The sequence below is a fragment of the Sciurus carolinensis genome, chromosome 3 (assembly GCF_902686445.1).
Source record: "Sciurus carolinensis chromosome 3, mSciCar1.2, whole genome shotgun sequence".
Taxonomy (NCBI): domain Eukaryota; kingdom Metazoa; phylum Chordata; class Mammalia; order Rodentia; family Sciuridae; genus Sciurus; species Sciurus carolinensis.
This window is the reverse complement of record NC_062215.1, coordinates 7,334,034-7,347,739: the sequence shown is the minus strand read 5'-3', so window position 1 is coordinate 7,347,739 and position 13,706 is coordinate 7,334,034. Positions and strand designations below refer to the sequence as shown.

Sequence of the window (13,706 nt, the reverse complement as noted above, 5' to 3'; positions counted from 1 at the left end):
GAGAGAGGCACCTGCCTGCTGCTGTTAGTGGAGAGATAATTGGAAATGTCCTCTTAGAGTAAGCCCCTGGGCCCTACTGTGTCCCCTTCCTCAGGGGGATGAGGGGGCAGAGGTCTGAGAAGCACCCTGGTGGACTGTGCTCACAGGCCCTTCCTCCAGTGGCTTGCTCAAGGGGGTCACCCAGCCCCCAGTGGGCCCTCCAGGCTGCTGCGCGGGGAGCTGCCAACCCCCGGTAGCACCTCCAGCTTCTCTCCACAGCCCCCTCTCCACAGGCTCCTGAACTCCTGGAAAGATTTGCCCCAAAGGCTGAAGATGGCGTCCCTGCCTGGAGGATTCAACTATTCTTCCTAACAGTGGACAGAGCGGCCTGGGCCCTCGCGTCCGTTCTGAGTTTGGACCGAGCGTGTGGCAGGACCAGCTGAGGACTGCCTGTCCCCTCCAGTGTCCCCCTGCCAACTCGGGGAAGGCAGCAGAGCCCCGTCTGCCTTCACAGTTCTCCTCCCGCAAGGCCCGGTGCCCTGAGGCTCGGCCTCGCGGTTGGGCTAATGTTCTTGAGCATCTGCCTCGCGTGCCTCATATCTTTTGTTCAGTCTCTCTCTCTTGCTAGGCTGTGGAATTCCTCCAGGGGCGGCCCAGGCCTCCTTGGTCTTTGTGCAGATGGTCCCCGAGCACGGGCACCTTCTAAGCGTTTGCTGAATATGTGAATGACACCTCTCTTCCCTGGCCTGTGCCCAATTTCGTTGCTTCACGCCTTGAAAGGCCGGTCTCTGGGGCTTCTTCCTCACGTGACTTTGGGTTCTCTTGCTCACCTTGCGGTAACCGTCGTGAGGATAATGCCACACTAAGTCCCCTGTCCAGATGCTGGGTCTCCTCCGTGCCAGGGCAATGCAGAGAGGAAGGGACTGCTGTCCCATTTTTCAGATGAGAAAACCGAGGCTCAGAGAGCTTACGTCATCTTCCCCAGGTCACGGTGCCACGGAGCTGGAGTTTCTGAGCGGTCTGACTCTTGGCATTGAACTTCCTCTGGTGCCCAGAACAGAGCCTGGGGTGCTCAAGAGCTAACTCGCTGCCCACAGGCTTGGCGTGCAGGGGACCCTGCTGCTGCCTTCTAGAAGCTGAGGCCTCCTGCCTGCTGTTTATCTCCCCTTATTCTATACCACACAGAGACAAAGGGTGGGGCCAGGGTAACAGGGCCAGACCAGAAGCTGCTGGAATGTGCCACTGTGGCCCTGGCCTCCAGCCCTGGGAGGTGACTGATGTGCAGTCCACTGGTCACCGGTGATGGCCAGTTCCACCGGTCTCTAAGTCCCCAGAGTGAGTCCCTGCCAGCCATGCCCGCACCTCTCTGACCTGGAGAAAGTGGGTGTGTTTTGCTTATTCTGAGTAACACGGAGCGCAGGCCAGGCAGGGGCAGGGTACCCAAGAGCTATCCTGTCCTGAAGATGAGGCACCTGGGAGCACAGAGGAGGGGCAGGAGCTGCCCACCCTGGAACAGGAGGCTGCTCGCCAGCAGCTTCAGGGGAAGGCCACCGCACTCCCCGCCAGGCTCCTCCCTGCTCTCCCCTTGGTTGCTCTGAAGAGGGCTTGCCACGGGCGGGCTCCCTGGCGCCGCTTGGCCTGGCCTTTTATTAAGTGCTGTCTTGGTCCTTCCTTTGGTGCTCAGTCCTCGATTCCATCTGTGTGGACCAAGTCATGGCCTTCAAACTTGGAACACTAAGGCTCATGCTGGGCCTCCCTGGGGGCACTGGAAACTCAGCAGGCTGAAGTCCAGGGCCAACATTCCAGAGCTGGCAACCAGGTCGGCCAACATGGTGGGATAAACAGGCGCAGGCCCTGGCTGGGAGAAGCACACAGTGGTCTCCTGGCCAACTCAGCAGCCTGCACTGGAGGGGCAGGGAGGGACCATCTGGAGCGGGGACTGAGCCAGCACGGCGGTGCCTCTGAGTTGCTCCATGTATTAGCTACACGTAACTGGGATTATTAGCAAAATATGAGGGCCAGGGCTGGAGGCAGTGAACTTGGGGACGCCTGGACTTATTAACTCTGCTTTCAGGATGACTCGCACCGGCTACTGGGAGGCAGTAACGGTTGGTCTTGGAATGCTTCAACCTCCTGCGTGGGAAGCTTCAGCTACTGAGACGCTTGAGGACTTCCCGTTATGATTGTTATTTGCTATTGGCGTTAGAGCAACAGAGTCTTTTCTTTCTCGGATTCAATCACGCAACCACAGATCTGCATGATACGAAGAACAAGCCTGCCGCGCTCAGCTGACTGTGGTACCTCTGATTCACCTGGAAACCTGGCCACCAGGGAGCCGGGGCTCCTGTAAGGGGAGCCTGGGAAGCAGGAGAAACAGGAGCGGACAGAGAGCAGTCGCCCGGAGTGACTTATCAGCTGCTCATCCCCCGACGGCTTGGGAAGCTCTTGTGATTGGATTTCAGGCTTGACAGGAGAGGCTGGTGCAAGAGCACCAACTGCCAGGGCTGGGAGGGCAGAGTCAGCTGACGGGCAGCGGGGCCGCCTTCGAGACGCAGCGTCCACCGGGGGTTCACGTGGAGGATGTGGGCTTTAACTACTGCTCCATGTCCTCGCTCTTCTGGCTTCTGGAACCATCCTCAACCCAGATCAGGCCTCGCCTAGAACTCACAGCCTTTCTCTGGGGGCCTCTTGGGTGTTCCTTAAGCAAGAGTGCAGCTCGGAGGAGCCCCTGCCCCAGGTTCTCCATCCCCAACAGGGGCCCCTGGACCCCGCTGGCAGCAGCGTGAGTGTCAGACATAAGCCCCAAGTGCGGGGACTCAGGAAGGGGCAGAAATGAGCTGTGCAGCCCAGCCAGGCAGGGCCCATCCCCGCGCATCCCACCTGACGGCCTGGCCTCTATGACGTAGCGGGTGATGGGCCCTTTGCCGGGGTCTCCGCTGGACCAGTGGATGGCGATGGCAGAGCTGTACCGCACGAGGATGGGCACTCCTGGGGGTCCCGGGGCACCTGCAAACCATACACAGTGGGCAAGGGAGGTAGAGGATGCACAGGGGCCGCCCGGCCCCTCGACCTGTGCTGACCTGTGCTGGAGGAGCGGGGGCTGGGTGGCCAGGCCAAGCCCTGCCCAAAGCCTCCGCAGCCCCTCGCGACGCTGAGGCTGAGGAGCGAGCTTCTTCTGGGGCTGCCAGGGTCTCCTCTGGTCACCCCTGACCCCACTTCCCAGTCTCAGGGCAGCAGAGGGCACGCAATGAAGCAGAACGGGTCAGAGGGGTTCTGGTCCCAGCCCAGAACTTATCAGATGGGCGGCTTGGACCACTTCATATGTCCCTCCTGCGTGCCTCAGTACGTCCATCTGTAAGGGCCTTCTGGAGGGTAAGGCCTGAAGGGATGCGTCAGGGGGCTGCTGAGGTACGTGCCACCATGGCAGATGGGTACGTGCCCCTCATGGTGTGAGGGGGCTGAAGGGCTCCCACCTCCCCTTTTCTGGCATGTGATGGTGACATCGTCCCACCTCCTGCCCCAAGTCTCCCTGCCCCCCACTGCACCTGCTGTCAGGTGAGGTGAGGGGAGAGGAGGCTCGGGCCCCAGGAGCCTCGGGAGGGGGAGGGAGGAAGAACTGGGCTGCCCGCCGGCTCTCCTGGATGCAGGTGTGTCCAGCTGGCGCCTGGGACATCCGCCAGTCAGGAAACTGGAGCAGGAAACAGGGGCTTGCTTCTGAGGACCAAGGGGGTCAGGCCGCTGTTTACGGAGGGTCCCGAGCCCCTTCCTGTCTCGGGCAGCACCCTGCCAGTGCAAGTTGGGGGCCTTCCCTCTGGGCTCCTGCTCCGCAGAGCCCCCATCCCTTCTGCTGTCATTTTCCAAGCCAGCAGACACGGGCTGGGCACCCAGAGCCCTGCACGGAGGTGCTGCCTACGTGCTTCTGGGACCTGGGAACGTGCGGGTACCAGGCAGCTGGTGGCCTTGCGGATGCCTGCTGAAGACAGCACTGGACTGAAGCCTCTCCAGGGCCAGGAGAGGAGGCCTGGGCAGGGGCCAGGGACTGTCACTTGGCTGGGCCCCTGCGTCTGTCCTGTCCTGTAGCCCTGGAGGACTTCATCTCCTTCTCTCCTTCTCTTTCTCCTCCCTCCCTCTCTCCTCCCTCCCTCTCCTCCCTCCCTCCCTCCCTCCCTTCCTCCCTCCTTCCTTCCTTCCCCTTCCTCCCTTCCTCCTTTCCTCCCTTCTTCCTTTCCTTCCTTCCTCCCTTCCTTCCTTCTTTCCTTTCCCTCCCTCCCTCCTTCCTCCCTTCCTTCCTTCTTTCCTTTCCTTCCTTCCTTCCTTTCCTTCCTTCCTCCTTTCTTCCTTCTTTCCTTTCCCTCCCTCCCTCCTTCCTCCCTTCCTTCCTTCTTTCCTTTCCCTCCCTCCCTCCCTCCCTTCCTTTCCTTCCTTCCTCCTTTCCTTCCTTTCCTTTCCCTCCCTCCCTCCCTTCCTTTCTTCCTTCCTTTCCTTCCTTCCTCCTTTCCTTCCTTTCCTTTCCCTCCCTCCCTCCCTCCTTCCTCCCTTCCTTCCTTCTTTCCTTTCCCTCCCTCCCTCCCTCCTTCCTTCCTTCCTTCCTTTCCTCCCTTCCTTCCTTTCCTTCCTTCCTCCTTTCCTTCCTCTTTCCTTTCCCTCCCTCCCTCCTTCCTTCCTTCCTTCCTTTCCTTCCTTCCTTTCCTTCCTTCCTCCTTTCTTCCTTCTTTCCTTTCCCTCCCTCCCTCCCTCCCTTCCTCCCTCCCTCCTTCCTCCCTTCCTTCCTTCTTTCCTTTCCCTCCCTCCCTCCTTCCTCCCTTCCTTCCTTTCCTTCCTTCCTCCTTTCCTTCCTCTTTCCTTTCCCTCCCTCCCTCCTTCCTTCCTTCCTTCCTTTCCTCCCTTCCTTCCTTTCCTTCCTTCCTCCTTTCCTTTCCCTCCCTCCCTCCTTCCTTCCTTCCTTCCTTTCCTTCCTTCCTTTCCTTCCTTCCTCCTTCCTTCCTTCTTTCCTTTCCCTCCCTCCCTCCTTCCTCCCTTCCTCCCTTTCTTCCTTCCATCCCTCCCTCCTGCCCTCCCTCCCTCCTGCCTGCAGTCCAGGGGGAACGATGGCAGGTGGGGGTGGCCCTGGGCCTGGGTTCTCACAGCACAGGACAGCGCTCAGGGCTGGGGTCCTGGGCTGGAGGAAGAGGAGGCTGGCTGTGCTCCCGGAGGCTCCTGCTCCCCAGGCCGGCAGGGTTGTCAGTGTTCTTCCTTCTGGGTGCCTCCCCAGCTTCCTGCCCCTGTCTCCTACCTTTCATACCCCAGTGGGGACAGCGGAAGCCTTGAGTTAGAACGGTGACCCTCCAGGTGGCCCCCTCCTGTCCTCAGCTGCTGAGTGGCCCTCCCTTTGCCCGCCAGAGCCCTGCCCGCGCTGGGTTCCTGGGAAGACTCAGGTGCACACATCTAAGGTGGGGCTGGGGCAGGCGCGGAAGGAGCTGGGAGGCTTGGGGACTGCGGCCTTTCTCCTAAGGGTGCCCAGGGACAGATGCGCTCATCTGCAGAACCACTCCCAGGGACCAGAAAATGACCAGAACGAAAAAGCGAGGTGTGGCCATCTGGGACCACCAGGGGGAGACAAACCCGCTGCACGTGGACGGCCAGGAGACCAGGGCTCTGTGTCCCTCCTAGGGCCCAGGCCAACCTGCCTCCTGGGAGGGCCGTGGGAGTGCAGGGGAAGTTTGGGGGCAGGTGTACTAAGCAACATGGCCTGGGAGGTGGCTTTCTGTTCAGGATGGGATGGGACAGTGCGACCTGGACAAGGGCTCTGGAGCCTAAATCCTGACCACCACACACGGATGGGGGAGGACGCTGGAGAAGGGACAGGTAAAGTGGGTGGTCAGGGAGGGTTTCAAAAGCAGGGAATCCGCAGACCTGGGGAAGCACAAACGGCATTTTGCTGTGTAAAGGTGGCTAAGTGGGGGCAGGGGAAGCAGGCCCAGCTGGTGAGAGGTGGCCTGCTCCACCCACGTTCCCAGAGGTGCCGATCAGGACACGGACCCCAGGGATCCTTGTGATTAGGGCAGATTGCTGGGTGCCCCCTCAGCCCCAGGGAATCAGGACTCTCTACATTGTCACCAGAGCTGAGGGGGCTCTTCTGCACCCCACTCTGAGGACAGGGTTCTGGGCCGGGCCAGGCCAGAGGCAGGGGACCTACTGGGCTGCTTCCTTTCTGGAGGCAGGTGAGAGGATGGGAGGGAAAGAAGGGACACGTGGACAGGCAGGCCGTGTGCACTGGCCTGAGCCCCAAGAGGAGGGTCTGGGTTTGTGACTTGAGGATCCCAAGGACTCAGATGCCATTGACTGAGTACAGAGCCCAGGAGGCTAGAGGAGGGGAGGAACGGGCAGGGGAAGAGAGAGCTCCGTGCTGCCCACTCTGTCTGCAGGGTCTAGCACAGCTCTTGACACCTGGGTCCCTCTGACTCGGGGTACGGAAGGACTTGGCCCGTTGCTCCCCTACCTTCTCCTGGGCCTGTGGTGACGTTGGCTTCGATCTCCGGCCCGTAGGTGAAGGTCTTGGCTCTGATGCGGAACCTGTAGGTCATGCCCTCTGCCAGGTCCTTCACCCGCAGCCACAGGGGGCTGCTCCCCTTCACGTCCACCGTCACGATCTTGCTGACCCCTGGGGAAGAACAGTGAGTAGGAGTTGAAGCTGCTCGTGGAGCAGGGCCTCGGGGGCCACGGGAAGCTGTGGGGCAGGGGCAGCCACCTGAGCCCCCAGACACAGGCTCAGGCTGCACCCCAGACACAGGCTCAGGCTGCACCCCAGACACAGGCTCAGGATGCACCCTAGACACAGGCTTAGGATATACCCAAGATACAGGCTCAGTCTGTGCCCCAGACACAGGCTCAGGCTGCACCCCAGACACAGGCTCAGGATATACCCCAGACACAGGCTCAGGATATACCCCAGACACAGGCTCAGGATATACCCCACACACAGGCTCAGTCTGTGCCCCAGACACAGGCTCAGGATATACCCCAGACACAGGCTCAGTCTGTGCCCCACACACAGGCTCAGTCTGTGCCCCAGACACAGGCTCAGGATATACCCAGACACAGGCTCAGGATATACCCCAGACACAGGCTCAGTCTGTGCCCCACACACAGGCTCAGACTGTGCCCCAGACACAGGCTCAGGCTGTACCCCAGACACAGGCTGAGTCTGCGCCCCAGACACAGGCTCAGGCTGTACCCCAGACACAGGCTGAGTCTGCGCCCCAGACACAGGCTCAGGATATACCCCAGACACAGGCTCAGGCTGTGCCCCTGAGAAGCAGGCCGAAACGTCCCCAGCCCATGGCCACTGGGTTTCATAGAGCACAGTCCTATAACCTGTTCTTGGAAAAAGGGGCTCAGTGATCCACGCTTGAGGACAGCTGTGTCCTGAACAGTCACTGGGTCCAGGAGCACCTGGCGGGAAGAGCACTCACCATCTGGTACAACCGGACCCCACCTGGACGTCACCCATTTTTGCTCCGCTATATAATGTCCCATGGAACTCGAATTCTAGGCACTCTGTCAGGAAAGCCTTCTGGAAAGATACTGTGAGCTGGAGGGGACACTGGCGACAAGCTGCAGGTCCCACCCTGGCCCCACCACCAGCCCCGCCTCTGGGCTCCTCCTTCCTCCTGTGCCAGTGGGAGCTGAGATCCCCACGGCCTCCAGCCCCGCACACCTGGCTTCTTAGGGCAGAAATGAGGCCTACCCTGCACCCTGGATCTTGGCAACCAGAGGCAGGCTGGGGTCACTGTCAGGTGGAGGTGTGCGCTGAGCCTCACGAATCCAGCCTCTCCTCTGCCAGGCTCTCTAAGGGCTGAGGTGGAGTTCCTATCTCAGATCCAAGGTTCAAGCCTGTCACTGTGCAGGGACAGGTTTTGCAGCCCATGGGCTGGGCTCAGACCCCAGAGCTGGCCCTGGGTGTCTTTGGGCACGTCCCTTAGCCTGGCTTCGTCTGTTCTCCTACTGAGCTAGGGGATTAGGAGCATCCTAAACAGGGACGCTGAGGGTCAAATATAAGAACAGAGTCCCCAGTACTCTGGTGGGTGTCCAGTTGATTTGGTCGATTAGGAAGGAAGGAACTATTAAAGGGTAGAAAGTGGGAGTCTGGAGGGACGAGGACGAGGACCAGGAACAGGGACCCTGGGCACCTGTTTCCTGAGCCTGCTGAACAGAACCCTTGCCTGCGGGGGCCTTGGTTTTCCCTGCAGGGGAGGGGGCTGCTGGATTCCTGGAGGTGGGTTTGCTGCTGGCCAGCACCCAGGGCGGGGGCCTGAGCCGGGCAGACGCTGCACTGGCTGGGCAGGCTGCCTCCCGCTCACCGAAGAGCTGGGCTGAACCGGGAGGGTGGAAAGACGCAAGCAGACGCAGATCATCCGCGTGGACCCTGCACCCTGAGATGCGCTCACGTCCCTCAAGGCGGGAGATCCCTGGACAGAGGCCCCTGTGCTGAAAGCGTGTCCTGCCCCCGAGTCTCATCTCTGTGACCTCTGTCCTGTCCCCAGGCCTCCTCCTGGGGCCCAGCTCCCCCTTGGTATCATAACACACAGGTCCCCTCTGCAGGATGTGTTCCTGGCACCCAGGTGGTGGCAGGGAAGACTGAGGGCCATTGTTCTCTCCGCTGACCCAGAACTGCTGGCCGCAGAGTGTTCCCAGGCTCCGCCCCTTGTTCTTGCCAGGCTCCATTGTTGGGAGGCGTGGGAGAGGAGGGGGATGACCACAGAAGTGGTCACTTCCTGCCGCCAGAGCACTGGTCAGTGGCAGGTCAGCCACACCCTAACATCTCGCTGGAACCAGTGAGACCCAGGCCTCAAGGAATCAGCCTCCTTCCAGCCTCTAAGACCCCCGTCTGCAGGAGATGGGTGATGACAAGAGAATAGTTGTTTCTGTGCCCCCTGCCCACCCGAGATCACTCGCCCCCGTGGCTGGGCAGCCCTGGGGGGAGGGAACCTGGCCAGTGTCTGATGTCCCTGTCAGGGTCCGCTGGCCCTGCCTGGGAGCCCGGAAGTGGGGCCTGGAGGGAGGGCTGGAGGGGCTCAGGTGTGAGGGGCACCTGCAGGGCACGTCTCTGGATCTGCAGCTAGCTGAGGACAATAGCGGGCAGTGACCCCCAGCTTGTGCATCCTCCTGGGAAGAGGCTTTGAGGCTTTGGGCAGGTTCTCAAAGGAGTTCCTGACCCTCCAAAGGGCAAAGTCAATCCTGGAGGAGGGCTGAGATCTCTGGGGTCTGGGAGGGGCTGGGGTACGACTGCCAGGGAGCCCCTTCTTCCTGGTCCCTGTGGAGACCCATCCATCTTGGGGGCTCAGATCTCCCTTGCCGTCCTCCCTGCTTCGGCTGACTGAAGAGGAAGAGTGTGTTTTAAGATTCTCTGCCTAGAAGCTGGGGGCCCGGAATGCCAAGGCCGATCCCCCCAGCTTGCTGGTTTTTGCCTTGGGAACGCCTCTTCCCTGGTCTGGGCCTCGGCGTCCCTGTTTGTAAGGTGGGAAGACTCTCACTGCTTCTAACGCACGCACAGCGGCCGTGACAGGGACCCCGGAGGAGAGCCAGCTTGTCCAGGGGCTGGGTCCCACTCACCGTCCACTGGGGTGCAGGGCTCATAGACCACCCTGTAGCCCTCCAGGACACCGTTGGGGAACTGCGGGGCTTCCCAGGACACGTTCACTGAGGTCGTGGTCAGCTCGCTGAACTTGACTGAGCTGGGCGCGCTGGGGGCTGTGGAGACAGCAAAGGGGTTTTGTTTCCTCCTGCGGACGTTCAAAGCCTTGGGTTTGGTTCCAAGAAACTAGCGGGAGTGCTTGGGTCTGGGCCCGGGAAGAACAAGAGTGCCGGGCAGACTTCGTGCAAGAAGGCAGGAGGGGTCACCGGAGGCCACTGGACCCCTCCCCGCCCCTCCACGTTAGCACTCGCATTTCCCAGAGTGAAGTCCCTGGAGCAGAGAGAAGAGGGAACTGTGTTTTCCCTGAAGTTGGAGAATTTGGACTTCTTCCTGAGAAGTGGCTGTGAGCCCTGGCTAGCAGCCCAGGACCGGCCATTGCGCCCTCGCGGTCACCGTGGGGCAAGGCGACTTCCTGGCTTTGAGGGGTGCATCTTTCAACTTTCCTGGTGAGAAGGTGGGGTGTGTGGGCCTCGGCCCACAAGGAAGACTCTAAACCCACAAGAAGGCGCCAGAACGTGGCCAGCAGAATGGCCTCCCTCTCGCCAGGGCTCCCTCTCGCCGGGGTCCCGGGCTCATCACAGAGACACCACGCTGTCAAGAGGAGCCAGAGCCAAGGACAGTCAAAGGCTCCGGAAGGGATGTTTCTCAGACGCAAAACCCCAGAGCTGTCCTGAAAACACGGGGGTGAGGGGCCTCGGAGGGGGACAGAGAGGAAGGCAGGAAGCATCCCCCTCCAGGGTGTCCCAGATGGACAGGCTATTATTGTCTGGCGCTGCCTCCCTGCAGAGCTGGAGCTAATCTGCACTGGCTTCCGGCTCCAGAAGCTCCGACGCTGGGAGGGCTTTGAGGGAGGGAGGTGAGCTCAGGGGCCCTTTCCTGCCCCCCCTGGGTTAGAGAGACTGGCACAGAACGTTCTGTCCTGCTGCCACAGCCACGGGGCTTCCAGGCTCCTAGACTTCACGTCACATTCGGCCTGATCACACTGACAGACAGCGGTTGGGACAGGCAGGCAGACGGACAGACAGGCAGGCAGGCAGGCAGGCAGGACTGCACGTTCAGATGCCTTAGCCAGACCGGCTGGGGAGTCCGCTCCCTGCAGCTGTTTAAGAGCCAACGGGATCCACAGTAAGGGGAGCACCGGGTGGAAGAGGGGCTTTGGGAAGGCCAGGGCAGGAGCCTGCCATGGTCCTCTGAAACCTGGGGATGGGTTCCAGGATCCCTAGGGACACAAAAACCCAGGATTCTTCAAATAAAATAGCACAATGTGTGCACAGAACCTGCGTGCCTCTTCCCTCTTTAAAGCCTCTCTAGGTTTCTCAGGACGCCAGACTGCGGAAAGAGTTGTCCTATGGCATTGTTTAGGAAATGACCTGAAAAATTTCCAAGTGTTCAGTAAAGATGCAGTTTTTAAAAATAAATATTTCCCATCTTTGGTTGGTTGAATCTGGATGCGGAACCCACAGACCACAGGACTGGCTGTATTCAATTCCACCAGGAGAGAATTCTTGGTTCTCTCAGAAATCCTAGGTCCCAGCCTCTGCTTCCTCAGGACCAGTGGGAGGACCTCAGGCAGGCGGCGTGTTCTATGGGGAGACCTTTGAGGGTGACGCCACGCTGCTGTCCCCAGGGTTCCCGGGAGCATCCAGTGTGCGACTGCCTGAGAAGTGGTTTTGGATCCTCCACGGCTTGCCCCACATTTGCTGGCCACAGAATCCTTACCTTTGCCTCCTCTGCTCTGCCCTCCTATCCAGCCTCCCTCTTGGCCTCCCTGCCTCCAGCCTCTCTTCTCATAGTCTGTCCTCTGTCCAGCATTCAGAGCAATGATTTTCAAAATATAAACCAGACCCCGTTGCTCAATTGCTTAGCCCCTCCAAGGGCTTCCATGCCTCAGGGTGGACCCCAGTCCTCCAGGCCTCAGAGAGCTCACCTGCATCCCATCTGCCTGCAAGCACCTGGCTCTCTGTGTTCCTGCATCTCCCCAAGCCTGCAGGCCTTTGTACCTGTTGCTCAGAATGTCCCCCCAGGTCCACCCCTCCTGGACTTCCCACAGCTGCCTCTTCTCACTCAAGTCTCAACTCAGATGTCCCCTCTTCCTGAGGCCTTTGTGGGCAAACCTGCCCAAGCCATCCATCTGCCACCCCAAGCCACCCACTGCGGCTGACCAACTGATTTGGTTAGATGCAGCCCCTCACTAGGGTGGGGACCTGTTGGTCCCATTGTGTCCCCTGCATCAAGCACAGTGTGGGATGAACAGGGCCATAGGAAGAAGGAGGTGAGAGACAGGTAGGAAGTAGGAGTGGAGTCTGGGGCCGGGGTGGGTACTGGTGAGATCTGGGGGCTTCTTCACAGCTTATGGGGACAGCTTCTCTTTTCTGAGCTCTCATGACTTTGAGAGGCTCTTGGACCAGGCAGCTGCCTCCTCTCCTCCCAAGAGCCCGACACCCCTCCTGCCCCCTGAGGCAGACCAGCCCCTCCCGGACCTCTGCCCACCTGCTTGCTGGGTCTGGCCCCAGGTGGGGGTGCTCCTCGGCCCATCCCCTGCGGCGTTGAAGGCCGCCACGCTGACCATGTAGGCCGTGTAGCCGGTCAGGTTCTTGAGCTTCACGCCGTTCTCAGCCAGGAACAGCGTCTTCACCCGCTCGGTGAGGTTCTGCCGCTGGGCCTCCCAGAAATAAATCTGTGGGCACAAAGGGCTGTGGGAGTGAGGGGGGACGGAGACGCAGGGCTTGCCCCCTGCCCCTGCCCCACCGGAGCCTCAGAGACACAGTCACTGTTGTGAGCTGCCCAGGGGACACAGGTATCCAGGAGCTGTTTTAGAAACCTTTCCAGGACCTTCCTCCCCAGCCCAAGGCCCCAGCCTCTGCTGGACGGTAAATACCACGGGGCTCAGTCCCCGGGGTCTCATTCGGCAGTCCCTGCAGATTCTCCCGCGGGTACATCAGCTTCCCACTGCAGATCCTGGAGGAACTGACCAACCCTGCCGGGCAGGAACCTAGCACAGAGGTGAGTGCCCGTGCTGGGTCCACCCCTGCTGAATGGGGCGCACCTGGGAGCGGGTGGGAGACGCCCCAGCCAGCGGCCCCAGACCTGCTGCAGGTTAACAAGGACTCAGGAAGCACGGGGCACACCAGTCTGCAAAGCCTGCTGCAGAGGAGGACCCAGGCACGCCACTTACTACCAGTGCGACCTGACCAGGTGACTTCTCTGAGCTGCAGTTTTGTCATGTACATAGTTCCCGGGGTCAACGTGAGCAGTGACGCCATAAGAATATGGCACAGAGCTCCTGGGGGCTTCACTGGCTTCAGAAGGTACCGTGTGTCTATGGGTTTTAGGCCAGGAGGGCAGCAGATGCCCCATGGTGCTTCCGATGACCTCACATCCACAGGGCTAACACTGGTTATCTGAGCCTGGCAGAGTCTTTAACTGGTAAAGAACTGTGAACACAGGACATCCTGAAAGCCATGGTCCCCAAGAAACCTCCTGGAGGATTGGAGATCATTTGGTGCCACCTGCTGGCCAAAGAGGTTCCTGCGTGCTACTGGCTTTTCAATGTCTCCATTTGGAGGAAGCAGATGAAAGTTAGAAGGAACTAATAAAAGTGTCCCCGCCCTGCATGTGGCAATGCCTTCAGGACATCTCGTACCAGCAAAGCCCTGCTTTTCTCCAGCCTCGCCTGCCTTCCTTTTGGCAGCCTCTTCTCATACGGGTGGATGAGCAGGAGTCGTGGTCATTCAGGAAGACACTCATTCCTCCCTGTCTACCCACAGCAACGGGGCACAGGGCTCCTAGCGTTGAGGGGAAAGGTCAAGGTTCACGTAAAGATCCGCATGTAGGTGGGATCTGGCAAATGCACACCAGGAGAACTGACAGATTCCCTCAGACAGAGGCTGTGGCTTGACTCCTGGGGGCCTTGGCACTCAGCGTTGGGAGGAGAGTTGGGACATCAAGGAGGGTGAGCAGGAGCCTCCAGCCGGAGAAGCCTCCCAGTGGAGGGAGGGAGCGCCTCATCCAGCTACCGCCAAGTCAGGCAGGAGGAGACCCGAGATTTGAGCAC

At 60.2% G+C, this 13,706-nt stretch overlaps 1 protein-coding gene across 5 annotated transcripts in view; it reads right to left on the bottom strand.

Annotated features, from left to right (window-relative positions):
* Sdk2 (sidekick cell adhesion molecule 2) overlaps positions 1-13,706 on the bottom strand; it is a 244,285-nt gene that overhangs the window by 17,829 nt on the left and 212,750 nt on the right. For all 5 annotated transcript variants that reach the window (XM_047546114.1, XM_047546116.1, XM_047546115.1 and 2 more), the window contains 4 exons: positions 12,143-12,329; positions 9,571-9,708; positions 6,458-6,619; positions 2,860-2,985 (listed from right to left, as the gene is read on the bottom strand). In XM_047546114.1, the coding sequence (XP_047402070.1) occupies positions 2,860-2,985; positions 6,458-6,619; positions 9,571-9,708; positions 12,143-12,329 (613 nt within the window). The remainder of the gene's footprint in view (positions 1-2,859; positions 2,986-6,457; positions 6,620-9,570; positions 9,709-12,142; positions 12,330-13,706) is intronic.